We start from the raw sequence: 27403 nt of genomic DNA on the forward strand, positions 1-27403 counted from the left end.
CGGTGATGCCATCCAACCATCTCATCCTCCGTCGTCGTCCCCTTTTCCTGCCCTCAATCTTTCCCAGCATCAAGGTCCTTTCAAATGAGTCCACTCTTAGCAAGTGTAGACCCCTCTTAAGTCCAGGTTTCATCCAACCAACCAGCTAAGAGCTATTCTTAGCTGCTAACGCCAATATACTGATTCCAGAATCTCTAGAATGCCCATATTAATAAACTCAACCAAATGAAAATAAAATTATGTTCATTTCTTCCTGGTCTAACACCTTTAGAATCCAGTCCACACACGTTCATTCCCCAGGTTTCTACTGATTCAAATGAGCAAAATCTTATAATTCTGTAACCTTCCCTTCTCTAAGGTCAGATTTTGTGGTTACCCACTCCAGAATTCTGGCCTGGAGAATTCCATGGACTGTATAGTCCATGGGGTCACAAAGAATCAGACACGACTGAGTGACTTTCACTTCAATGTGCTTCTGAAGCATATTGGGATCTGACTCTAGCCACAGATCTGATAGTAATAAGGGGCAGCAATAAGCATTTCCTTTCAACGCCAACTACCCAAAGTCTCCAAGTAAGACAGCACCAGCCCTATCAACAGGGGGAAGAAGGGCTGCTTTTGCTGGTAAGAGAAGCAAAGTGCACGTCTGATCTCGGAAGCTAAGCAGGGTCGGGCCTGGTTAGTACTTGGATGGGAGAAGCAAAGTGTAGAGTTTGTGGGTTCAGAACACTAGGATTTATCCAAATCTACTCAAATGTCCCCATTTTTCACTTTACTCTTTCCCAAACAGCATCCTAATTTTCACCTAAGAGACCTGGTAAGCTAAGAATTTAACTTATGTTGTAATTAATTAACCCAGAATCTCTCCTTGATTTTTCATGTACATCAGCCTTGTGGCTACAAAAGACAGCCCTGAGTTGAAAATTTAAAAGCACTTGAGACTTTCACTTTCTTTTTTTAACCTCTCTAGCAAAAGCACCACCATTTATGTCTTCATTTCTTACACAGTGGTCCGTTGTGGCGGCCACTTGGTCTATCAAAGTCTTTTATCCAAAAGACAGTTCATTTAACATGACCACAAGTGTAAATAATCTTTGTTTACAAGCTTACCATTTTCCAATGACAACTAGATTCTCACTTCCTTCAAATCCAACTTAGTCATAACTAAGCAAGAATCCCATTTTTTAGGGCCTGTTATCTATAACCAGTTTTGGAACCAAATACTGTTATCAGTTAGGGTTCTGAAACTTCAGGAAACAAAACTGTTCCACCTATTTTAAGTAGAAGAGAATTAGATACAGGTAAATTAGGTGCTTACAAAAGAAGGTGCTTACAAAAGAACTAGAAAGTTGGGCAAGTGGGCACTAGGCTGGGTGTCCAGGAGACACCCAGATTGGTCCACTATGAGAACTGCTACCTCTGCCTCCATCAGGAAGAGGAGGAACCAGGAGACCAGCACTGGCTGACTATGAGACCATACATCACGAACAGTTATTTATGCATCAGGAAGCCCTGTGACATCCACACAAATACTGATGGATACTGGTATACCGCCGGAGGGAAACCTAAGTGCTCTGTATCTTTGCAGGAGCAATAAGGTTGCTAAAGATGACCCTTGAATCACTTCCTCCTTCAACATCCTTGTTTGTGTATCTAACTGGCAAAGCAGATTACATTCAGAACCTTGGTTTCAAGGAAGTATAAGACATACAGTTTTAACTTCTCAGTCTCTAGAGTACAAGAAAGTACATTAGAAAGAGGTCAGAGTGAATAAGTACCCATTTATCACTTCCACAAATTTCTTTCCATTGGCCCATCCAAGTAGGGTTAGTGACCAGACTTGCCCTCCCCCCCAGTTTTAGCCTTTTAAAGTTGACCACAAGCACCCCATCTGTCTGGCTTTGAAGACGACTTCTCCTCCTGGCCTCAAAGGAACCTAAAATGTCCTTGTCTTCACAATCTTGTCCTCAGCCACCTTTTCAACCTTTTACTACCCTCCTCCTTGGTTCACTCTGTTCCAGCCATTTAGGCCTCTATGCTGTACATGTGTGTATGTGTTTAAACAGACTAAGGATGTTCCATCAAAAGGTGTTTGTACTTTATTCTTCATGTCCGGTATATTCTTGCCTAGACACATAGTTCTTTCTCATTCAAGACTCTAACAAGATGTACCTTTATCAAAGAGGTCCACAGCACCTACCTAAAGCAGCACCATCTACTACTCTTTTTGCTTTCCCTGCTTTCTTTTCTTCACTGCATTTATCCTCATCCAGACTATATATCTTGATTGCTTTTTCCCACTACAGCGTGAGTTTCACAAGGTCAGGCATTTCTGTTTTCCTTATTGCTGCATCCTGTACCTGAAACATTAGGTATTTCAGAATGAGTGAACACTGCTGTACAAAGAAAGTCAGCTTTCCCCATTTTCTAAGCTGAGAATCAACTTTTCCCACGCATTACTCCTGTTCTCCTCCAGGTGGTGCTGACTGGTCTTTTGGCTGCTAATGTCTAGGAGATACAACAGTGTTGCAAAGGAATAGAGTAAGCTTGCTTTTTCATGGCCTCTGGTCTAGAGTTGTGAGCTTTTGTTAGATGGCACCCATAATCTCCCTTAATTTTTCTTCTTATTCCTATGGGAGAAAAAAATATATATATATGGGCCTTTAACAAAAGCATTTTTGGTACACCATCTAACAGTCTTTACAACTCCATGATTAGGACCACAATCCCCACTTTGGCTAAGTGAGAACACACACAACTCTCAAGCAGTTAAGAACTGGAGTCTAGACAGTAATACAGCTGTGGCTGCAAACTCCTGCCCCTTCAGAAGACTTGATTTTATCCTGTTAATTGCTCCCTTGATGAGGCTTCAAGAGAAATGCAAGTCTTTGAGTTGATAATTTGCATTTTAGAGATTCCCATACAGTCTGCCCCTTTCCCCAACAAGTTCCCTTTTTCACACAAAGACACCCTCTCCGGCATTCTTCCAGAGATCCAAAGTCCACTAACAGCACTTCCCGTCCCAGGTGCAGGGCAATGTGCTAAGTCTGCATGCAGTGCCCAGGAGATAAGAATCTTCCAAGTTGGCTGTTGTCCAGACTCATCATCCTCATCATAGTAAAGCACAGGCCAGGAAGACAAAGAGCAGGTGCATCTGTGAAAGAAACAGAAAGCCATCTGGTCTTCAGGGAAAGGATGTTTTCAATTCTTACTCTGGGCCCAGGGTTAAAGTGACAGAGAAGTTTGGCACTTGGAAGCTCCTTACTTACTTACTGTCTGAGAGTCAGTAAATCAGGGGCATGAGAGAGTAACTGATTCAAACAGTCACAAAGTAAATTACTGCCAGATTTGGAAACTCACATCAGGTCTCATGAATCTTTTAATTTTTCTGCTATACTATGTATGAACATTCATTTCTAAGACCATTATTCTAGACAGAGCCAAGACCAAGGAGTAACTCAATTCTGACAAATTTATAAGATCAGATAAAATTAAATATGCTGTGATTTTGATGGCATGTCTCCTCTCTCCTTTCATTACAAATTCTAGTCAGATTCCTTTGTCCCTCTTAAATAAAACTAGATTGGCAAAACTAGAAAGTTGTTTTTTGCAACAGGGAATGTGTACCGGAAAGTGTAACAAACACCTAGGTATTGCTTGGTGATTAAGCAGAACAGGTACATTTCTTCATCCAGGAAGAATCCTCTGTTCCCCAACTTACAACCATGCAATATTTACTGGGATTTCTGAGGAGCCGGTGGAAGTGACACCCCTTTCCTCCTTCGAAGCACATTTCTAATAGTAAGTATGATGCAGAAAGGGGTAAATAAAGCTTTAACAGGAAAACTGCACAGCTGCCTCTAGAGGGCATCTGAGTGACTCCAGCTAATTCTTCAGTCTGACTACACAGTCCAAAACAATCTTGGCTTTGCTTTCTGTCAAGCTAGGACTCGTAGGTTTATAGATGAATGGCAACCCACTCCAGTACTCTTGCCTGGAAAATCCCATGGATGGAGGAGCCTGGGAGGCTGCAGTCCGTGAGGTCGCAAAGAGTCAGACATGACTGAGCGACTTCACTTCCTTCCACTGCAGTCTGGTTAGAATACCATCTTTCTTCCCTGGGATTAGGAGAGTTCAGATTTATGGACTGTTAAAGATGTAGTGGTCTGTTTCAATCAAACTCTTGGCTCTGGAGGACTATCCAAGCCAAGGAAAATGAGAGGAGCTGAATTACGACAGAAATTTTTATTTATTAAAATGTGTCCTTCAGTAATATGTTAGCATACATACAATATACACACATACATCTGTACACTCTTTGACACACCTCACGGATTGCCACCATAAGTTTAACCAATAAATTAAAACTAAAAAAGTGGGGAGGGGGGCAACGGAGATGTGGGGATGCATGGAACTAAGGGCAAAATTTCCATGTTTCATCTGGTAAGAAACTGCAAATTTCTCAGAATTTCCCTGGGGAAAACCTGTGACCAGAGAATCTCTGAAATAAAAGTACAGAAATCCCTGCCCCCCAAAAAGATTCCAAAAGATGCAGTTACAAGTGTGCTTCTCAGAACAGGAGCATTCATTCCACTTCATACTCTGGCTTCTCATCTTCTGGCCTCAAGATAGTCTTGCCCTCAGCTGGGGCAGAGAGGTTCATATGGGCACTTGGGCTTGGTGCACCTGGGGCTCTGGGTGTTGAGGGGCAGGCTGCGGCTTGGGAGCGAGGGGAGCCACACTCATCTGAGGTGATGTCTGGCACGTCATCTGACTGTGTATCAGAGCTCTCAAGGTCACTGCGGATGCTCTCAGGCTGGGCCAGGCTGATGTCCCAAGGTTTGCTGGCCAGGCAGTCTTTCTGTTCACAGCTTTGGTGTTTGCAGGGGGGGTCCTCTTCACCGTTGCCACTGCTGCCGGCACCACCACCACCACCACCACCATCTTCTTCTTCATTCTCTGCCATCTGTGCATGAACATGGAGTGAGTCCTCTGTGCTGCTTCCACTCACTAGCTGATAGTGACTTGGTTTGGCTTCAATGTCCACTTGGATTTCCATATTGTTGCATTCTCTGTGGAGACAAAATCCACTTTGCTGAATCATGCATGGGTCATGCTACACCTGTTGGTAAAAGCAGTTCGTGGGTTCAGGATTAGAAAGTCCCAAAATATAGGTAAACAGTAGACTAGAGCTCACTTTTAGAGAAAATAAAATTTAATCTAGTACTCAAATAAGATGGAGAAGAACAATTAGATCTCCTTGATGATTTAAAATATGCACACAAACATCTCTGACAATTTATTTCTTTTTAAATTTTTATTGGAGTATAGCTGATTTACAATGTTGCATTAGTTTCTGCTGTAGTGCAAAGTGAATCAGTTATATACACATAGTCACTCTTTTTTTTTTGTACCCACTCTTTTCAAAGATTCTTTCCCCACATAGGTCATTAAAGAATATTGAGAAGAGTTTCCTGTGCTATATATCCTTATCAGTTATTCTGCCAATTTCTTTAAACAACTAAAAATGAGCTTCCAAAATTCAACTAAGGATCAGACCCTCATACTATCTTCCTCAAAATATGAGAGTGAAAAAGTCACAGCTTTCTATTTCTCTGCTACAATGAGAAGAAACCAGAATCTCTCCAGTAGGGAGTGCTGTAATCACACCATACCAGATACACTAGCTCCTCAAAAATAAATAGGCTACAGGAGCCACATCAAGCAAGAATCAACGTAAGAGCAGAAACCATAGAGCCACAGACATCGGTGAATATCCATCTAGCTTGTTAAGTTCCATGTGAATAATTACACTGTTGCAACAGCCAAAAAAAAAAAAAGAAAAAGGAAGAGAAAACTTCTAAAAATCAAGTGCTAACAAGAAGAATCAATCAAGAGATGCCAAACACTCCCATACCAAGAATGTGCTCAATGAATCCACAGGGTATACACACTATGTATCCCACTATATGGTACATAGAGCCCTAACATGAAGCATTGAGCTTCTTAAGGCCAAAACTCAACCAAAAAATGCAACTTCTCCTAGGCATCTGACTGTTCACCTACCTGTCCTGTGGGTTGTAGGAACTGATTATGGAACCGGCCATAGCACGAGTGCTTGCGTTGTCACTAATTGCACCAAGACTGGCTGTGTCTTTGGGGAAAATTTCCTTTTGGACATCGGCTTGGACTTCTAACCTGTGTAAAGAGGGGACGTTTAAGTTAATATGAGACCTGGGTATTCCAAGACAGTCTGCTTCCTGGCACATACCTCTTACATTATTCTCTTGCAAATTGAGTTGATCTGATCTTCTCCAAAAGCCAAATAGCTCAAACAGATGCCCACACATTTTCTCACTTAAAGTTATCTGTTGAAATCGTCCCCTCCTTTCCATCCCCACTGCTATTGCTTAACTTCAGGCTCTCAACAGCTCCCGCATGGGTAACTGCAATTGTGCTCTCTCCAGTAGCCGTAAGTCCAAGTCAAACAACTTTCAGATCAGTGCCAAAGTGGACAATAACCTGATCACTCTACCAGCCCCTTTCTTGGCTCCCTCTTGCCATCAGGCATTTAAGGTCTACCTGATCTGCCTCCAAGCTCTGTCTCCAGTTCCACCTCTTACCATAGGTCCTAAATCCTAATCACATTGGATTTTTTTCCCCTTACACACCTATACACATTTTATCCCTCTCTGATTTTGCATATGCTAGTCCCTCTCTTTGAAGTTTCCTTTCTCTGTGTGACAAACTCATACTCAGTTCTTAACAACAAAAGAAGCATTATCTCCCTTCATTCTTCCATCAAACCAGTCACTTTCTGCGAAGTGCTCCACAGCAACTACCTATTTATTAAATCAGTTTACACATCTCTTTGGCACTCAGTTGTGAGCTCCAAAAGAGGACAGGCCACATCTCATTCACACTTTACCCTCCATGTCTTGCACATACTAGGAACTTAAACATTCAGCAATCAAATCACCCCCAGGCTATGAGCTTAAAGGACACATAAGAGTCAGACTCCAACAAGGGCAGCAAACTTTCCTAATGGTGTCTCAGAGGACCCATAGCTTTTCCTATCTTGGCTCCAATATCATTTGGTTGCACATTTAAGTATTTCCTCATAATGGGTTTCACAGTCAAACCCATCTGACTCATTCACTTCCTATAAAAGGCTTTCACAGAACTGGAACAGCTGGCCTGGCTAAGCTGCAGTTTCAGCAAGTCAGTCCCCAATTATGTCTGCTTATTTGCAGGGGTGTTGGTTTTAAGAAAGCACAGCAGTGAATTCTCCAGCATGTGGAGGCGGGATCCCCTAACAAGAGAGAACCAGAGTCAGGAGATACCAACAGGTCAGCAACAGCCTACAGCTGCACATTCAGTCAACCTCCATCCTGCTGTCTCAGTCTCTGCTCTGCTCCTCCAGCCTTAGATGCCCTTCAGGAATGTGCCATAGTCCAGGAAAATGAGGTAGTGCAATGGAAAGTGCATTGAGTCAGAGACCTGGGTCCTAGTTTCAGCTCTGCCATAGAACACTCTCAGAAGTGGAAGAGGCCTTTCACAAAGGCCATCTCCTTGGGTGGTTCCTAGAAGCTGGTCTGTGCAATGGCTATGCTAGAATCAGCTGGGGAGAATTTTCAAAACAGAGATTCACTCTGGGAGATTCTAATTTATTAATTCTGGGATAAGGCACTGTAATCTATTTTTAAAAGGCTCCCAAGTGAGTGACGTGCACTCAGGTGTGGGATTCAGCCCATCTGCCAACTGCTGCTTGACCTCCTAATAGCCAATTGGCCCTCTGGTCTCACTTCAAATACTTCTAGAGGTATAGAGTTTAATATCTACTGATATAATCCATTTCTTCTTTGGACTTTATACAGATTTTTCCTACAGTCTCTATAATGAAACAAAATTCATTTCCCTCTAGCCTCCGCCGAATCATCTTAATCTATCTCTTGGCAAGAGGCAGAAGTCTTAATCCTTTTTTCCACTTCAAGGCCCTTCAGATAACTGAAGGCAAGCATCTCCTCTACCTCTGTACCTTGTTTTGTATCACCTTTACCCCTCCTCAGGCCTCTCTTCTCCAGTGCATTCAAATAACTGCTTCTCACGTAACATCTGCTATGCTCCTCTGAATATGTTCTGTTTTATCTATCTGGTGAAACAACCAACCAAGTCACAACCATTTTAGTCATAAAGACTTACATATTCTGAACACAAGTTTATAGAATTGATTTTTCTTATCAAATGGGAATCAGAATAGGAAGGTTATAAGGATCACAGTATCAATAAGCCAACAAGATACAGCATAAATGCTGTTCAACTAAAAGCCAGTGACAAGCCTAATGGAGGACATAGTCTTGGGAATTCTACAAAAATGCATGCTTTCCCTTCCTAAAAGATGCAGCCTAACACAGTAGAGGGAGGATCTGAAGTCAAGATTATTCTTTATATGGAGTCACTATGGTACAGTGGGAAGAAACACAGAACTTTTATGTTGTGTCACTCAACCTTTTTAGCCTGTTTTCTGATTGTAAAAGTTAAAAGAAAAACAAAAAAAACCCCACCATTGATGATTAAATCAAAATGAGATGCTATATGAGACATGCCTGACACAGAGAAATGGTTCAGCATGATATGTCACTTCTCATAATTCTAACTAGTTCTGTCAGAAATTGCTTACCTGCTGTATTTTCCCTTGCCACTGGAAAGAATGCCACCACTCAGTGTGCCTCCTGAGAGGGCTGCAAAGCTGGCTGTTTCGCTGTATGGACCTTGCATAACACTAAGTCCATCTGTAGGGCTTCCACTGGTGCTCAATACGCTAGTTAGACCTTCAATGCTACTTTCCCCAATGCTGGGATTCTTGAGGGCTCGCCAGGCATCTGCCACTGGGGATGGAACCAAACATCACAACTGAAGATAGCACAACATCAAAACAGGGTCTGGCATCTTCTTGCAATGACTCTTCAGAGTACAGAATAGTCATGTAGAAAATACTCATTTATTCACTTAATGAATAGCATCTACATGCAGCCACCACGTATCAGGTATTTTAACATATGCTCACACTTAATTTTCCCAAGAAATAGGGACTAATAACCCCAATTTTAAATGAGGAAATGAAAGCTTAGAAATGCCTTGTCCATGGTCAGTCACACAATACTACCATGTGATTCTGAGTCCATTATTCCTTCCATTATACTACACATGCCACCGAATCAAACATAAATTATTTCCAAATACATTTAGGTCATGTGCTGATTCTAGTAGGAAGTTTGAAAAATCTCTGGGGATCTGTGTCTCTCAGGTTAGTTAATATGGTAAAGTGGAAACAACATCAAAGTCAGAAGACCTGCTATAGTTCCAGCTCTTCAGAAGTTCTTAAACCCATTTAACAGATGTTGAGACAAAGGCTTAAAGAAGTTCCCATTAATTGGGGATAATAACAGCCCCGGTCCTCTCTCTTCAGAGCTGTTGTAAAAACCAAGTGAAATAATAACTGTGTAAAGTCTTCTGAAAATTATTAAGTATTGTGCAGATATAAGACTTTATTATAATTATATAATTTACTATTACCAGCATACTTAAGAGTTACTTGGAGTCCTACTAGTTTGTACCTGCCACACAGAGGCAAGTACCAGAGGAATTAACCTAGTAACTCTGGAACAAAGAAATGAAAAGCTAAAAATACTTTACCTCCTATAAAGCTCATTATCCAAAGTAATCCAATGTCAATCTCTCTGTAAAATGTGCTGAATTTTACTGACTTTTATCTTGTGTCCCATAAATTCAAAGGGAAATGAAAATTCTTTTACCTGTGATTGGACCATCATCTTCATCAAACTCAATTTTCACTCCCTTTCCATTGGCTGTACTAACTCCACAGCCACCTCCTCGACAGAGAGAAATAGGCACAACCCCATAGACATAAGCCAGCATAATAGGGACGCCAATACCTAGGGAAGAGAAGGAAACATGTCAGCAGGCCATCGGGTTGCAGCTGTCCTGAATTCTCCTTCCCATAGCTGAAGACAGACAAACCACTTTATAAAGGGTCAAAGAAAGACAGAATATGACTATGCTAAAGAAGTGGCCTGGTCTAACAGAATGATGACTGGACTTGGAATCAGAAAGGCCTGGGTTAGCATCCTGGCTTCAATTTAACAGCCATTACAACCTTGGACATGTCTTCCTTGGGTTTCCAACAATCAATGCATGCATAGGGCCTAGCACAGCACATGTATGTTGCTTTCATTTCCCCACTTCCTTTCATTGCTGAGATGCTAATCCCAGAACGAATTAATAATCAAACACAAAACAAGTGACTCTGAGGGTTCAGGATCCCCACCCCACCCCTGAGTGTTAATTCTAAAATCTTACTGCTGTGGAAGGCAGAGGGGCTTAGTTGTTAAAGAGCCCAGACTCTGAAGTCAGACTGCCCTGATTCATGTCCCAGCTAATGGGACAACTTATTGCAACTTCTGTCACAACTATGCCGTTGTGAGGATTAAATGAATACATACAGGCAAAACCCTCAGACCTGCTCCCGGCAAATGGAGTTATGTTATTGTTACTCTAAAACAAACCCTCATGCCTCCCAAAATACTGTGAGGCATTAAGTAAATCAAAATTTTGTTTTGCTGGGTTTTATGGCAAGTAGAGAGGGAAGAGGAAAGGTAAAAAACTAGGCCTTAAAGTAATATCCTTTAATTCAACCTTTTTGTATGTGCCAGATGGAGTTCTAGGTACTAACTTAAGAATAAAAGATCCCAAACTCTGATACTTTAGTGTGGCTGATAATAATAATGAAAGTGAAGTGTTATTTGCTCAGTTGTGTCCGACTCTTTGAGACCCCTTGGACAGTAGCCTTCTAGGCCCCTCTGTCCATGGAATTCTCTAGGCAAACATACTGGAGTGGGTTGCCATTCTCTTCTCCAGGAGATCTTCCCGACGTGAGGATCAAACCCAGGTCTCCCGCACTGTGGGCAGGTTCTGTACCATCTGAGCCACCAGGGAAGCTTGATAATAATAACAATAACAGTGCCTACAAGAGTTAACTCCCAAGGTGGGTCTGACACAAAAATGTAGGAGCCTCCAGAGGTGAAACATCTGGCCAGCTGGCTAAACTGTGAGGCCAGAAAGCTGATGGGAGTAGGTGGGGTGGGGTGAGGTCAGGTGGGGGACGGAGTCGTAGTCTTGGCTAGCTTCTTACCAACGCTAACCGCAGCAATGACAGGGGATGCGATGACTGACAAAGTCACTCCTCCTGTGATCGCCAAATTCCTCTTATGTTTGGAGGTTTTCCTTCCCTCATACCTGCTATGAATCTAAGAAGAAAGAAAATCCAGGTCAGCGGGTTAGGACATCAATCTTTTTGCTGGGGAGAAAAAGGATAAGTAAATATTCCCTTATAAGTTATCTATATTAAAACATAGTCCCTCATCTCAAAGAGACATCTTTCTCACATTTTAATTTAACTCAGACCAGGAAGGTATAAACTAATATGAAAAAGTTAATACAAGAAGAGACTACATAGGCGAGTGAAGTAAGCATTTCACCTTTAAGTCACTGAGACAAACCAGGCCCAGGATGTTAATAAGAACTTTTAGATCTCTTGCAGGGTTTACAAAAATCCATTTAAGAAATTAATGTCATTATTATTCAAGAACCAGTTGGCTTTCAGGCAGCTCTGAAATATAAGTTCCTCCCCATTTCCTTCAAAACTCTACCAATAAACCCGAAGTTGGAACAGGGACAGAATTCAACATCTTACCTTCCTACCAACATAAACAGGAATGCCGATGACCATGGCAGGAATGGCAATGCCAGCAATGAGGGAAATCCCTACTGGGGCACCAATCAATGTGCCCAGCTGCCAAAGAATTTTCTTCTTACGGCTCCATGGCTTCTTGCCCCAGAATGTACAGCCAGAGGGGCTGCAGAGGAAATATGCCAAAGTTAATGTCAATATTACAAATGCAGCTGTTGTTACCAGAGAGTTTGATAAGAGCAAGAGCCTTCTTTTCCATAAGAGTGATTAATAATTATAGGAGGTTACAAGAAATGAATATATTGCATAAGGGGACGCAAAGCCCAAGGTGAGACTATTAAGAGTTCTGGCTCTTTAATTTTTTTGTAAAGGCAGGTCCCTAAACTTGAAACCTCTTTTTCATTCTTTTCTGCTGAACTCTATCCTCTCTAACCCACCAAAATGAACCTACTTCTTTGTGTAATACTACACGGGAACCTATATAGTCTATGCACTTGACATCTCATCCAAACATTTTGTATCCTGCAGTGAAGGAACTCTCTTTGATTTGCATAGTTTTCTTGGCATATATAGACACTGCAAATCATGTTCCTGGGATAAGATATAAAAATATTTCATCACACCCTTTACAACAGTTTCATACTCTGAGTTTGGCTACTTTTACACTTAGTTGTTCTGAGTCCAACCATTTTTGTTAACTCCCTTTGTGCTGTCTTTTCTACTAGATATGGTAAGCAATTTTGAAAGTTAGGGGTCATGTCTTATGTACTCCTGTGTCTGTAATAAACTGGTATACTGTAATGTTTGCTAAAGTGGAAATGAAAGTGTTTCATCCACACAATGAATGTTAAATTTGCAAATATTATCTCCTTCAGGACAATATTTGAATGACTACTACATCCAAGGAACTGTAAAAAGGTTAATACTTAATCTTAAGTGTTCGTAATACAGCTTAACAAAATTAGACATGTAAACGAAGTAAAAGTCATAATGATGTTTATAAAGGAACATGTAAAGAATGTCAGTAAAGAAGAATGAGGCAGAAAAAGCTGGTGGAAGGCATCACAGATGGAATGGCATTTAAAGTGGCTCTTGAAGACTGGATAAGAAATGAACAGGTGGAGATAAAATGGGGTTGCTGGGAGGTGAGGTGATTAGAAAGCATTCCAGGCAAAGGAAAGAACATGAATGGTCAGGGAGCTAAGAGCACAGAAGAGACACAGATAATCTGGGATACAGTATTTATGAAAGCAAAATGGGAAAAGGTAGAAAGTACATTGGGGCTAGACTGTAAAAAAAACCTTCAAAGCCATCCTAAGGAAGTTGAACTCTATCTGGAAGGTTAGGGAAAATAGTCACTGGAAGTTGCTGAGCTGGAGAAAAACATGATTGGAAGGGTGTTTCAGAGGAAGTTTTTACAGCTTCCTTATGCTGTAATGAGAGGACAGATGATGTCTCCTTGACATCCTTTTCCCTCAATCAGTAAGGGATGAAGACTATAAATAAAAACAATGGACCTACTGTTTTTATGATCTTGTTCTCTTACTGATTTAGGTAAAAGGATGTCAGAGGGAAGGGTGAGACGAATTGGGAGAGTAGGATTGACATATATACACTACTGTGTGTAAAACAGATAGCTAGTGAGAAACAGCAGTATAGTACAGGGAGCTCAGCTTGATGCTCTGTGATGACCTAGAGGGGTGGGATGGTAGAGGTAGAAGGGCGGTTCAAGAGGGAGGGGATATAAGTATACATTTTAGCTGATTTATTTACTTCATTGTACAGCAGAAACTAACACAACACTGTAAAGCAATTATACTCAAAATAAAAAAAAAAAGGACACTTTCTCATCTCACCTGAGGTAATGCAAGTCTGAGATCTCTTTCATACAAAGCCAACAGAATTCACAGCCACACACTGCACAGGTCATATGATTACAGCTTCCATCATTCATCTTGATAATGTAAGCACTGCATCGTGGGCATGGCTTGATGTCATCTGCTGAGGGGAGGGAGGAAGAATGGGTAGAAAAATACCCCTACTTAAACCTAGTTTGGTTTTATTATTGCCAGGGGTATGCACAAGAAATGAGGCAGTCAAGAATTTCTGACTGAGGATTCCAGATTGTGCAACCCACTTCGCTGGAAGGCTGAGCTACGTCTAGACCTCAGGAAATTTCATAAAACGGATCCTGTCTCATACTGAGCTGCCTATCCCCCAAACTGGCATCTTCCACAGCACGTGAGCCACACTCTGAGCAAAGAGACTTCCCTAGAGAGAGAGATGGTTCCAAGAAAAATGGAATTTCAGCAGTCAATAGGTTGGCAGAATTAAAAGCACAGTTCTACAGGAAGAACAGTCTGTAGCCTGCATTTGGCTTTAAGTCTTGAAAAATCTTAGTTCAGGAAACTCCTTTCACAGGTTCAACAAGTATCACTGCGGTTTGTTGTTAATACAATACACAGCCTCTTGCCATGATACTTTAAAATTCAAAACCTAAAAACAACTGTGTGTGCTACGTAGCATACACCTGGTAATTTTCACAGCAAGCTAGGAACTAACCTATTAAAAACAAAAAGTTAGGAGATTAGGTTGTGCCAGGAAAAAGTGAATGGTAAATCTTTCCTACTAGCTTCTCCCAAATGACATCAGTGAAATAAAGCACATTTATAAAAGGTAATAAGCCCAATGACATTTTAAAATAGGTTTCCTTTGACATGTCAAGGTTGAAACTGAATGTGTGATACTCCTTCTTTTAAGGTTAATCATTAATCCATACTAACATCACTTGCTTTCCTCAAATTTGTACCCTACTTCCAAAAACAGTGATGTACTTAAAGCTAGTAGGAAAACAGTATAGGTTTAATACCAAATGTCTTTCTGCTCATGATGAAAGGACTGAAAAAGCCCCTAGCAAAAGTACCTAACTGCTCTCCAATCTGAGACATATTACTAAGAAGGCAGAAACTACAGAATTCAGTTTGCTTTATTCCAAGTCACCTGGGTTGGACAGTCTATAAATGGCCAGAGAGAGAAGCTACATATTAAATATAGTATTGAGAGTATTACCGAATAGTTTCTGCTTTCTAATCCTTGAGTCATACATTAAGGTAATCTCTCCCAACTTTGGGCTCACATCATGAAATATCAAATAAAGAGACAAATGAGACTACGCCAACTTATACCTGGTCCAGATTCTTGTCCATAACTGAGCCCTGAAGTGTGCTTGGTGCGGACTCGCAACGTCTGTGCCCTCTGCTGACGGGCCATATCGCAGGTCTGATTTGGATGCCATATTTGCTTGCAGTGGTAACAGAACTCAGTCTGGCAGCCTTCCCTCTCACAGGTCAGCTTTGGGCAGCTGGCACAGCCATAGGCAATAACCGCATACCTGCATAAGCAAATAGGACGAGATATAAGCTAAGACATTATGCATTGGTTCCAGTGGGGTAACCCTGTTAGGTGTCCCCCACCACTTCATTCGGTATAGAGGAAAGAACACACATATGTGTAACACACGCATATTCTGTGTGAGAAAGTAAATTTCTTCTTGAGATTCTAAAAATACAAATTACTTCCTGAAAAAATAGGAAAACATCATATTTAGCCAGATTTTTTTTTTTTGCCATGTTGAGTGGCATGTGGGATTTTAGTTCCAACCAGAGTTTGAACCCATGTCCCCTGCAGTGGAAGCACAGTCTTAACCATTGGACTTCCAGCCTGAATTCCCAACATGTATTCAGTCATAGTTTAAGCTGCTTTGGGAATAGTTTGTCATAGCAAGTTTCATAAATAAGGGTACAAAACTATTTCCTTTTGATGGTTTGCTATATTTAGAGAAATCAGAATTTGTTTAAAGGACAGAATATTTGTATAATAAAGAACAATAGAAAAAACTAAAGCAAGTATACTTTTTAAAAAAAACTGTGGTATAGTTAATGTACAATATTATGTTTCAGGTGTACAACAATGATTCACAATTTTTAAGCTATATTCCATTTATAGTTATAAAATTTTGGCTATAGTCCCTGTGTTGTACTATGTATCTTTGTAACATTTCTATACATAGTAGTTTGTACCTCATAATCCCCTACCCCTATCCTGTCTATCCCATATTCCTTCCCTCTCCCCCACTAGTTTGTTCTCTATATGTGTGTGTCTGTTTTTTTTTAAATTCACTGGTTTGTTTTATTTTTTAGATTGCACATATAAGTAATATTATATTTTTCTTTCTCTGGCTTATTTCACTTAGCATAATATCTTCTGGGTCCATCCATGTTGTTGAAAATGGCAAAATTTCATTTTTTATGGCTGAGTAGCACTCTGTTGTATATGTATACCATATTTTTAAAATCCATTCATCTGTTGATGGACACTTACTTGTTTTCATATCTTAAAAGTGAAAGTGAAAGTCGCTCATTCGTGTCTGACTCTTAGTGACCCCATGGGCTATATATATAGTCCACAGAATTCTCCAGGCCAGAATACCGGAGTGGGTAGCCTTTCCATTCTCCAGGGATATTCCTAACCCAAGGGTCAAATCCAGGTCTCCTGCATTACAGGCAAATTCTTTACCAACTGAGCCCACAAGGGAAAACCAAGAATTCTGGAGCAGGTAGCCTATCCCTTTCTCCAGCGGATCTTTCCAACCCAGGAATTGAACCCGGGTCTCCTGCATTGCAGGCAGATTCTTTACCAACTGGGCTATCAGGGAAGTCTTATATCTTGCCAATTGCATATCTTGGTAACTTTCATATTTTGGCAACAGCAAATAATGCTGTTGTAAATGCTGCTATTAAGGTGCATGTATCTTTTTCAATTAGTGTTGGGTTTTTTTTTTTTTCCAGATAAACACCCAGGAATAGAATTGCTGGGTTCCAGGGGCTTTGCAGGTGGCACTAGTGGTAAAGAACCTGCCTACCAATGCAGGAAACATAAGAGACACAGGTTCCATTCCTGGATTGGGAAGATCCCCTGGAGGAGGGCATGACAACCCACTCCAGTATTCTTGCCTGGAGAATCCCATAGACAGAGGAGCCTGGCAGGCTACAGTACATAGGGTCGCACAGAGTCGGACATGACTGAAGTGATTTAGCACGCATGCACACATGGTAATTCTATTTTTAATTTTTGGAGAAATCTCCATACTGTTTTTCATAATGGCGAAACCAATTTACATTGCCACCAAAGGTGTATGACGGTCCCCTTTTCTCTGCATCCTTGCCAGCATTTGTTATTTGTGGCTGTGTTGATGATAGCCATTCTGATAGGTGTGAGATAACATCTCACCGATTTTAATTTGCATTTCTTTGATGATTAATGAATGATGCTGAGCATCTCTTCATGTGACTGTTGGTCATTTGTATGTCTTCTTTGGAAAAATGTCTATTCAAGTCTGCCCATTTTTCAACTGGACTGTTTTTGTTTTTTTGATGTTGATTTGTATGAGCTGCTTATATATTTTGGATATTAACTCCTTATCACTCATATCATTAGAAAATATTTTCTCTCATTCAGTAGGCTGTCTTTTTGTTTTGTCAATGGTTTCCTTTGCGGTACAGAAGCTTTTAAGTTTAATTAGGTCTCATTTATTTTTTTTAAAGAAATACTTTTTCAAAAATTTACTTATTTTTTCTGGTTGTGCTGAGTCTTTGTTGCTGTGCACAAGCGTTCTCTAGTTGCGGTGAGTGGAGGCTCCTCTTCACTGTGGTTCAGGGGCTTCTCACTGTGGTGGCTTCTTTTATTGCAGAGTACACTCTCTAGGGCATGGGCTTCAGGAGTTGTGGTATGCTGGCTCAATAGCTGCAGCTCATGGGCTCAAGAGCTTAGGCTCAGTAGTTGTAGCAAGTGGGCTTAGTTGCTCCGGGGCATGTGGAATTTTCCCGAACCAGGGATCAAACCCATGTCCCCTGCACTGGCAGCTAGATTCTTATCCACTGTACCACCAGGGAAGTCCAGGGATCATTAATTTTTGCTATATCCTCTGCTTTAGGAGACAGGTCCCCTGCATTGGCAGCTAGATTCTTATCCACTGTACCACCAGGGAAGTCCAGGGATCATTAATTTTTGCTATATCCTCTGCTTTAGGAGACAGATCAAAAAAAAAAAAATATTGCTACAATTTATGTCAAATAGTGTTCTGCCTATATTTTCGTCTAGGAGTTTTATGATTTCAATCCTTTTTCATTTTTAGGTTTCACAGTGAAGCTCACCTGATGACAGACTGAGAGGCAACTGAAAGCTCACTTTATCTTTCCGTTATTTCTTCCAACATGAATGTACACCTTGAAATATCTTCTTTCTTGACAGTTTCCAGAATCCAAGAATACCACTCATCAGTCTTGTTAGTCAACATGGAATATGGCCATTATTTCCTCCTAATCTCTTCTGATACATATTCTTAGTTATGAAACACAATTCAGGATCTATCAACACCAACCAGCATTAACTAAGTTTCTTACAATTTATGTTTATTTACCAAGAATTATTTTCCTACAAACAATCCAATGTATTTACAACTGTTAGCCTTTCTAACTCTAAAAATCTCAACTAAATGCACAGGCTACCCTAGTAAGTGGACACATTTAAAATAAGAATTTTTTTAAAAAAGTAATTTAAACAAAGAAGGGAAGACAGCAGTAGTGAAAGTTCAAACAATTTTTAAACAAGTCAATGACTGCAGGCTTGGTGTTGTCATCCCCTATGCCATGCTCTCCTCCAATAGCCAAAGACCCCAAACAAACCAAAGAATAATAGCATTTTCTTAGATCTATTTTACAGTTTGCTTATTTGATTGTACATTAGATATTTATGACAGCAACTTAAGTTCCAGGCTTATCATAGATTCTGCAAGTTGATTTGAGAATGACACTGAAAATATCAATGACAAGGTTTCATCTATGTTACATAATACAGGCTGTATTAAAACCCTTTTCAGAAAGAGCAAAGTGAGTTCAATGTATAAATGCAAATGACTCATATCCTGTAGGAGTTCTGAGCAAATTTATCCCACCTAGTTGCAAAATAACTACTAAAGATAAACAATATTTTTCCTGAAGAAAGTGATTTGCTTGCTATTTTGTGTTAAATAAGAAAGGTACTAGGTGATCTCAGAAAAAAGTATTAAGTCAACTTCAGACAAGACAATACAAATTAGACTGCCAGTCAGGAAGCCTTTGAACATTTCATGATATATTTCTACCTCACATAGTGGGAGTAATATTTATTAACAGATTTTTTTTTCTCTCTTTTTTTAAAGAACATTTGATAGGACTGACAATATCAATTTTGGGTGTGGAATTTTGAAGGAAGTAAAATAACCTCAAATACTCATGAATCTACAGCAACCTATTATTGTGACACAGAATTACTCAGGGCACGAGACTTGGCATTCCAGTTTTTGGGTGCCTAGCCTAGGCTCTTTGCCCCTGACTCATACTGCATGACACTGAGCTAATTAAAATCTCCAAACTTTAGATTCCATCCCTAAAATGGAAGTATAGGTGCTTGCTGCTTTCAAGTGTAACTAAACATGTTTTAAAACTGCACTTGAGACCTTGCCCTGAAAGTCATGGTATAAATACACAGCACATACTGTTCCACTTCCTGGCCTCTGCACACCCTGTTACTCTCTGCCTTGAAATGCCCTTTCCTTACTTCTTGCCCTGGCAAACACTAATCCGTTTAAGAACCAGCTCAAATGTCATCCTTTCTATAAAATCCACTTAACCTCTCCAGGCAGTTGGTTGCCCACTTCCTGCCTGTGCATAATTACTTCACAATACTTAACACATTATACTGTAAATATGTTTATATGTATGCTTCCCCCAACCAGACTAGGCAAGGAAAAATACCAACCATTTTTTAGTCTCCAGGGTCTAGCACCCTGATTCATGCTTAAAACACCTGTTTTGAAGGAATGATATAGAGACCCTCTCCTCTTCGGGTTTTTTATTTTATATGGGGCCATTACATTTCCCTAAAGCAATCTTTTAAACTTATCTATGTATCTATTGGTTTTCTATATGCCAATTACTATAACTTAATCCTAAAATTCTGTATAAGCCCTTTTGAGGAGTAAATTCCTAAATTCTGAATAGGGCAATCTCCTACCCTAGGTAGTCAAAAAAAGAAAAAGAAAAAAACTATTTTGTTCTTTCTCTTCTCTGGCCTACATTGGAATCTCTCTTGTACTCTGCTTTCTTAGCTCATCAGAGCATTCAGTATGGCAAAAACCACTACAATATTGTAAAGTAATTAGCCTCCAACTAATAAAAATGAATGGAAAAAAAAAAACAACAAACCTATGTCCTAGAAAAATAAATAATAAAAGTAAGGTCTAGGAAATTACACGATGCTAAGAAGATAGAAGCATCCTTTCTCCCTCTTAAGTTCTTACAACTTTTATTAATTTTGTCAATTTGCTATCTTCAGAAACATTATAATGTGACAGGCTAGACCACAACATTACCTTACTCTGGCCTGGGGGGTGGAAATCCCATTAGTATGAATTTGATTATGCGCCAACAAATCCTGGTAGTTAAAGAAATGTGTTCCTATATTATGTCTATACTTCACCATTCCAGGCCATGTAACTTCATTTACAAACAGACTCTGAATATATATAAGGGTGGATGACACAGGCCAAGTCATCACAATGAGCTATACTGTCACTATCTTCCTTTTTACTGCCCTAGTTCAAACCCATGTCATCTCTTGAACAGACAACTGCAAGACTATCTGGTCTGCTTATTCCCTACTCCAATCCAAACTCCAATGCGAAAAGTTTATCTATCATGATGTTACTCTTTTGCTTAAAATCCTTAAAAAAAAAAGAAAAAAGTCCTTCAAATCTATAATTCTTTGCATGGCATAGATAGACCTACCAATTTGAATCCAGTCTACCTTTTCAGATCAATCTCAAGTCACTTCCCAGATCATGCTCCCCATATTGCACACCCAGAGGCTAACCAAAATAGACTGCAGACTTAGTCCTGAGTTTACATACCTCTATGCATTTGCTCATAACATTCTGGTTTAAGATGCCTAATTTTCTCTACCCTCATCTTTGCCTGGTATAAATTTCTACTCATATTCTTCAAGCCCTGATTAGGTATCACCTCCTCCATGAAGTCTTTAGTGACACAATCATGCAAAATCCCTTTCATTCATCTTCTAAGAACACTCGTATTTTCTTCAGTATCTATTACACTGCATTTATAACTATCTATCTGTCTCCTCCACCAGGCCACCCTGTCAAGAGGACCATGTCTAAGTACTTTTTGCAATACTCAGAACTCATATGATTCAACACCATATGATTCTGAAAAGGACTGCTGATTACCTGTCTGTCCTCTTCTTGTCCACCCTCCTCTTATCTGTTTCTCCTCTCAAAATTGTGGTGTTTGTATTCTTTACTTTCCTTATCAAAAATTTAACTACTCATCCCATTCTTCTGGGACCTAATTGAAAGACTTTGTTCAGAGTTGTAGAAAAAGTTAGAAATATAGATATCTTAGTCTAGAGGAGCTCTCAATTCACTCAGAGCACAAGATTTAGTGTTAAATAAGGACACTAATAGAAGACAAGCCAGAAAAACTGTTAAAGGAGCTTAGAAAACTACAAACAACGAAAGTTTCAGGTATACTTTAAAGATGTCATCAAAAAACAAAAACGAACATGTTTCCTGGTGATCTAAGTTTAGGGAAATTATATTAGATTGAAGATTTACCCTGCATATTAGCACCAACAAGATTTACAGTGTATATTAGAATTGTTTAAAGGGTCTAAGGAGCTCAGAAATAAGAGTTGCTTTATTTTGTTCAATCCAACATTTTCCAAGCTTATTCAATCCCAACACATTTTTCTTTTCAATAATGCCTATACCTTGAGAAATACTGATGTAGGTGAAAAATAGAAAACAAGATCAAAAGATGATTGGAAACCATAAAGGCTCTCAAATCATAAGGATAGATCAAATAAATAATATGTTCTTAAAGACATAAGTCATCATCTTATAGGTCAGGTATGAGCAGTTTTAAGCAGGGGAATGATATAAAATGTTCTATTTTAGAATAAATACTTTGGCTAATATAAGAAAGATACACTGGACTGGAAGATGATGTAAATAGTGGAGGGTGGGGTTGTAGGGGGATACAGAGGTGCGAAAATGAAGCAACAGAGTTAAATTAAGAGAAAAGATTCAGGAAAGCTTCACAAAGGAAAAATCCTCCCTCACTGACTAAGAAATCTGTCTTGCTCAGGGAGCTTACTCTTCTCTCATAAATGTATTAGGGACAAACAGAAGCTTCCTGTTTTTAGGATAATCCAGTCCAGTTGTCTAGGAAGGCCAATAGACAGTACTACCTTCTGGGAACAGGTATGCAGGGGGACTCTGCAGGAGACAAAGGCAGCAATGAGAGGCTGAAGTGGTGGACTGCACAAAGAATTTAGGTCAAGACAGTCTCTTACCTCCTATTCATCTGTACAGAAGATCTGCCCCCTGTATGCCAAGAAATATTCTGTTGTCTCCTTTGCCAAACCCTCAAGTCTTCTAGGACAAACCTAGACAGTGTATAGTCGAAAAAGGTCCATATAGTCAAAGCTGTGGTTTTTCTAATAGTCATGTATGGATGTGAGAGTTGGACCATAAAGAAACCTGAGCCCCCAAGATTTGATGCTCTCGAACTGTGGTGCTGGAGAAGACTCTTGAGAGTCCCTCGGTCAGCAAGGAGATCAAACCAATCAATCTTGAAGGAAATCAACCCTGAATATTCATCGGAAGGACTGGTGCTGAAGCTGAAGCTCCAATATTTTGGCCATCTGATGCAAAAAGTTGATTCAATGGAAAAGACCCTAATGCTGGGAAAGACTGAGGGCAAGAGGAAAAGGGGGGTGACAGAGGATGAGAAGGTTGGATAGCATCACTGATTCAATGGACATGAGTCTGAGCAAACTCAGGGAGATAGTGAAGGACAAGGAAGCCTGGAGTGCTGCAGTTCATGGAGTTGCAAAGAGTTGGACATGACTTAGTGACTGAACAACAACAACAATCTTCCAGAGATTCTGAAAGGGTTTAAAGACAGGGCACTTGAGAGGAAAACATTACATGTTTACATGATTTGGAGGTTTCTGAAAAGACTGTGCTTAAGTAGAGACTCTCAAGGGTAGCAGATCAATTGTACTATTTATCAACTGTGAGATACTGGGTCCCACACTTAAACTTCTCTGAACTGCCTTCTCCTTTATCCAATGAGTTTACCACCATCTACCTGCATGAAACTAAAGTGAAATTATTTGAGTGAAGTTACAGTCTGAAGATTATAAAGGGCTATAAAAATGTCAGTTATCTGTATTCTGAGTGAGTTTTATCTCATTTGAAAGCATGTTTTAAAGGTTATACTTGGTGGGAATTGCCTGGTGGTCCAGTGATTTAAGAATCAGCAGCTTTCACTGCCATGGCCTGGGGTTCGATCCCTGGTCTGGGAACTAAGATCCCACAAACTGTGCATGCACAGCAAAAAAAAGAAAAGAAAGACTACATTCAATAATATTGTACTTAATAATATTAATGTGAAAGTTTTCCCACAGAAATTGGTTCCCTTATTTATGAATATAATAAAATTGTATTCAAGTACAGGAAAAGAAAAATTCAAGACTCTTTTCTATGTCCCCAAAATATTCATAAACAAATAATCTTTTAATATATAGTGCTTTTATCGTAAGTAATCACAGTGAAACTAGCGATCAGAACTCTAAGATCACGCATATGCTCCCCTCACCCCACCAAATAAGACACACACACACACACACACACACACACACACACAGAATAAAGAACTTGATAAATTTGGCTGACAGGAACTTGATCTGTGGTAAGATGATCAGGTATGAGAAGAAATTACTGGGGTCTTAGGCTTCTCTTCTAGTTCTTATCCATGACTTTTACCTGACTCAGAAGAACAACCGTTTGATTAAAACAAAACAACTATTTTTCTCATGACATTAGAAAGAGATGGCAAAACCACTGGCCACATCCCCACCTATTTGAGAAGTGATAGAAATACAAAGTTACTCCCTGTTTATCTAATAACTTCATCTGAATTCTCAAAACACTCTGAAAATATCAATTAGGACTCTCAAGTAAGGAAAAGATTAGGCTTATTTCAGACAAGAAAAATAAAAGTAGGTAAGAGGCAGTTAACAAGAAGAATCAGAAAAGAAACCAGATTCTAAGCCTCTTTGGCTCTCTCAATGTTGTAGGCCACACTTGATGAAATGAGCCAAACAGTAGCATCCCCAAAAATGCTGATAAGCTTGTGCTTTATAAAGCTCTGAGAGAAAAGAATACTTACTGGCTTTGGTTGGAATTAACACCAGTGTTCCAAGCCTGGTTCCACCCCCCACTAGCTGTATGACCCTAAATAAGTCACTCAATTCATTTAAACTTCAGTTTCCTTATCTGTACAGCTAGATCAAATGTATCTTACAATGTTGCAAGGATCAAATTAAATTATGTATGCATGACACATGGATACCACAGATCGGTCCTGGGTGTTCACTGGAAGGACTGAAGCTGAAACTCCAATACTTTGGCCACCTCATGCGAAGAGTTGACTCATTGGAAAAGACCCTGATGCTGGGAGGGATTGGGGGCAGGAGGAGAAGTGGACGACAGAGGATGAAATGGTTGGACGGCATCACCGACTCAATGGATAAGGGTTTGGGTGGACTACGGGAGTTGGTGATGGACAGGGAAGCCTGGCATGCTGCGATTCATGGGGTCGCAAAGAGTCGGACACGACTGAGTGACTGAACTGAACTGACACATGGATACTCAGATTCTAGTCTGCTTGCTCTCCTTACACTTCACCTTCTTTAAAGCCACAGATTTAAAAGTTATGTTAAAATTGTTATAATTTTTTAACTAATTAAAAAAACCTCTGGATGATAATATGATAGTAATTCAAAACTTGACTAATATAAAAATGGCCTAATTCTTTAATGACTTCCAAGTCAGGAATGGTGTAGAGTTATCACCAAGATTGTAAGTTAATTCCTATTTTATTTTATTTTTTAAAAAATTCCTGTCTATTTTAAATGATGTGAGCAAAGACAGAGATTGACTCAGAGAAATAAACAAAAAGAGAACTTTCCCAGAAATAAAATGTCAGTGATGCCACATTTCTCAGTTAAAATTCAAGGAAATTCACATCTCAAAAAGGAGATAATATACTATTCCAAAATGAACCAAATAGTGTTCTCTTAAGTAAATATTCCTTTAGTTCAGAAAATAGATCAATACTGTCTGTAAAACTTCAATATCACATAAATTAACTTTTTAAGACTAGGAAGACTATCAGATCGCCAGATAAAAGCAAACTTTTCCAAGGGCCTACAAGGTTTTTTTCTGATACTTATTATTAATAACTGAAAGTGAAAGTGACCTACCATAGACAGACACCTCAACCTTTGACCACAACACTTCAGAGTAATTTAGAAACCTCATCTCAGTGAGCTTAAATAACACATACATTCTAAATAAGCTTGGCAGAATAGAAAAATAAATTAACTCATCTTACTTCCCTAAGACACTCTATGACAACTTCTTTTGAAGGAGACAAATAGCAGCATCATGGAAATCATAAAACAGCCTTGATATATAGGCTATGATTAAAAGCCCTTAGTTCTTTTGAAAGAAAAGAACACACAGCTTTTTACTAGGAGTCCCTAGCCTCTTTTTGTCCTCAAAACATGACACCCAAGAATAAAATGATCTGGCCAAGGTCACAGAGCAGGTAATGGCACAGCCTGATGTCCCTCTTTCCTGCAGGCAACCATTTGTGGGATGTACTGACAGTAACACACAATCAGATTTTAAAAAGTAAAGGTGGGGCGGCAGTGGGAGGCGCCGGGGGTGGAGTGGGGGGCTTTCCACTGAATTCTCTAGATGGTAAAATCTAGTGGTGTTAAGCGTCTGCATCTACTGCCTATTTTCTCACTGACCTTAAAAAGTCAGCATACACAGTGCAACATCAAGAACTCAAGATCGGAGGAGCGGGGAACCACATTTTCTCTTAAACATATCAATCCCTGGGCATCCTTCTCAGTGCCCCCCATTGCCTCTCTGGACAAAGAAAGGGTCTGTCCACTCCATACCCTGCCCAAGGCAGCAGTGTAAGGACCACAGGGGTGGCCACACAATAGCCGGGCACAGAAGACACACCACAATGCCCAGGTTGCCCCCAGAGCACTGCCAGTGAGTTGTCCTTTCCCGCTAGAGCCATTTCAGTCACCTGCATCCCAACTTTCAGCAGTGGTGGTCTCAGGAAGAGCACACCTTCTCCTGCAACGCTGCAAAGTTTGCCCCTAGTCAAATGGACACACCCCTCCAAAGCACTGCCCCTTCAGAATGATGTTCTTATTCCGTCCTATGCCAGATATCCCCTCCCTATTCCTCATTCAGAGATACCCCCTTCCTCTGGAGAGGGGCGTTCGCTGGACCAAAAACAGCCTCTGCCTCCTGACTTGATGGACAGCTCCCTTCTTACCCACAGCTCGGCCCCCACCTCAAGTCCTCAGGCAGGGGTTGGGTACTGGGTGCGTTCACCTCACGCGTCTGGGCTTGCTGATGGTTACCGGTTACCAGCCCGCCGTAACTGCCAGCTGGCCTCCCTCCCTCTGGTCATCCCTCACCTCTTCCTCCACGCTGGGACACGGACACACACACACACACACACACCCGGTGCGTGGAGGACAGCCCCTCGCGGCCGGCCACACGCAGGGTCTAGCCTTCGGCCCCAGGTCCCCTCCGCCGCGGCCACCGCCCCAGGGCCACGCCCCCGCGCTCACCCGCAGTCCGGGGCTGGGCACCAGCGGCAGTCGGGGTCCGAGGCCAGGTAGCGGCGCAGCATGAACTCCTCGTACTTGTGCATGAGCGGCGGGTCGGCGAGCAGCAGGCGGATGTCGTGCGGGTTGAGTCGCTCGCTGCACTCGGGGCAGCTGATGGGGACCCGGCTCTCGCTGATCTCCAGGCGCAGGTAGTGGCGGAGGCAGTCCCGGCACGAGCGGTGCGGACAGCTGAGGAGGCGCGGGGCCCGCTCCGGCGGCAGCCGCACCAGGCACAACGGGCACTCCACCTCCTCCGGGCCCGAGCCACCGCCCTCCGCCGCCTCCTCATCGTCTAACCCGGGTCCCGCTGTCGCCGCGGCCTCCGCCTCGGCCTCGGCGGCCGGCTCAGCGGGCAGCGCCTCGGGCGGCGAGGCTTGGGCCGGGGCGGGCGGCGGCGGCGCGGCCGGGGGCGGCGGCTCGGCCTGCGGCTTGGCTCGGGCGCGGCGGCCGCGGGCCGAGGAGGAGAAGACGCTGTGGAAGGTGAGGCGCCGGCGCCGGCCGCCGCTGCGGCACTTGGGGTCGGGCGCAGCCGCGTGTAGGGATGTAGAGCGCGGCGACTCGGAGTCTTTCTCAGAGCCCATGGTCCCCAGAGGCCGAGGGACGAGGGGCGCCCAGCGCCACCACAGCTCCCGCCTCAGCGCCCCCTCAGCCGGCGCCCCGGCCGCCGCCGCCTCAGCCGCCCTCCCAGAGATAGAAACCGAGCAGTAGCGACGAAGTGGTTATAAAGCCTCCGCCCCGCGCGCC

General features: G+C 41.4%; 1 protein-coding gene across 5 annotated transcripts; it reads right to left on the reverse strand.

The window, feature by feature from the left end:
• On the reverse strand, positions 1-27403 carry RNF19B (ring finger protein 19B). 5 transcript variants are annotated; one of them, XM_043909648.1, is made up of 10 exons: positions 26621-27403; positions 14956-15161; positions 13627-13771; positions 11774-11936; positions 11213-11327; positions 9816-9956; positions 8681-8888; positions 6067-6198; positions 4560-5072; positions 1-3154 (listed from the first exon to the last, which is right to left on the reverse strand). In XM_043909648.1, exons 1-9 carry the CDS (start codon positions 27238-27240, stop codon positions 4586-4588), a joined length of 2217 nt encoding a protein of 738 aa, XP_043765583.1. In that variant the 5' UTR covers positions 27241-27403; the 3' UTR covers positions 1-3154; positions 4560-4585. The 5 variants fall into 5 exon arrangements, with proteins under 5 accessions (XP_043765583.1, XP_043765586.1, XP_043765584.1 ...); XM_043909651.1 differs by lacking the exon at positions 1-3154 and having other exon boundaries at positions 4231-5122; positions 13627-13768; XM_043909649.1 differs by lacking the exon at positions 1-3154 and having other exon boundaries at positions 4231-5072; positions 13627-13768; positions 26621-27402.

Source organism: Cervus elaphus, chromosome 8 (assembly GCF_910594005.1).
Source record: "Cervus elaphus chromosome 8, mCerEla1.1, whole genome shotgun sequence".
NCBI classification, from domain to species: Eukaryota; Metazoa; Chordata; class Mammalia; order Artiodactyla; family Cervidae; genus Cervus; species Cervus elaphus.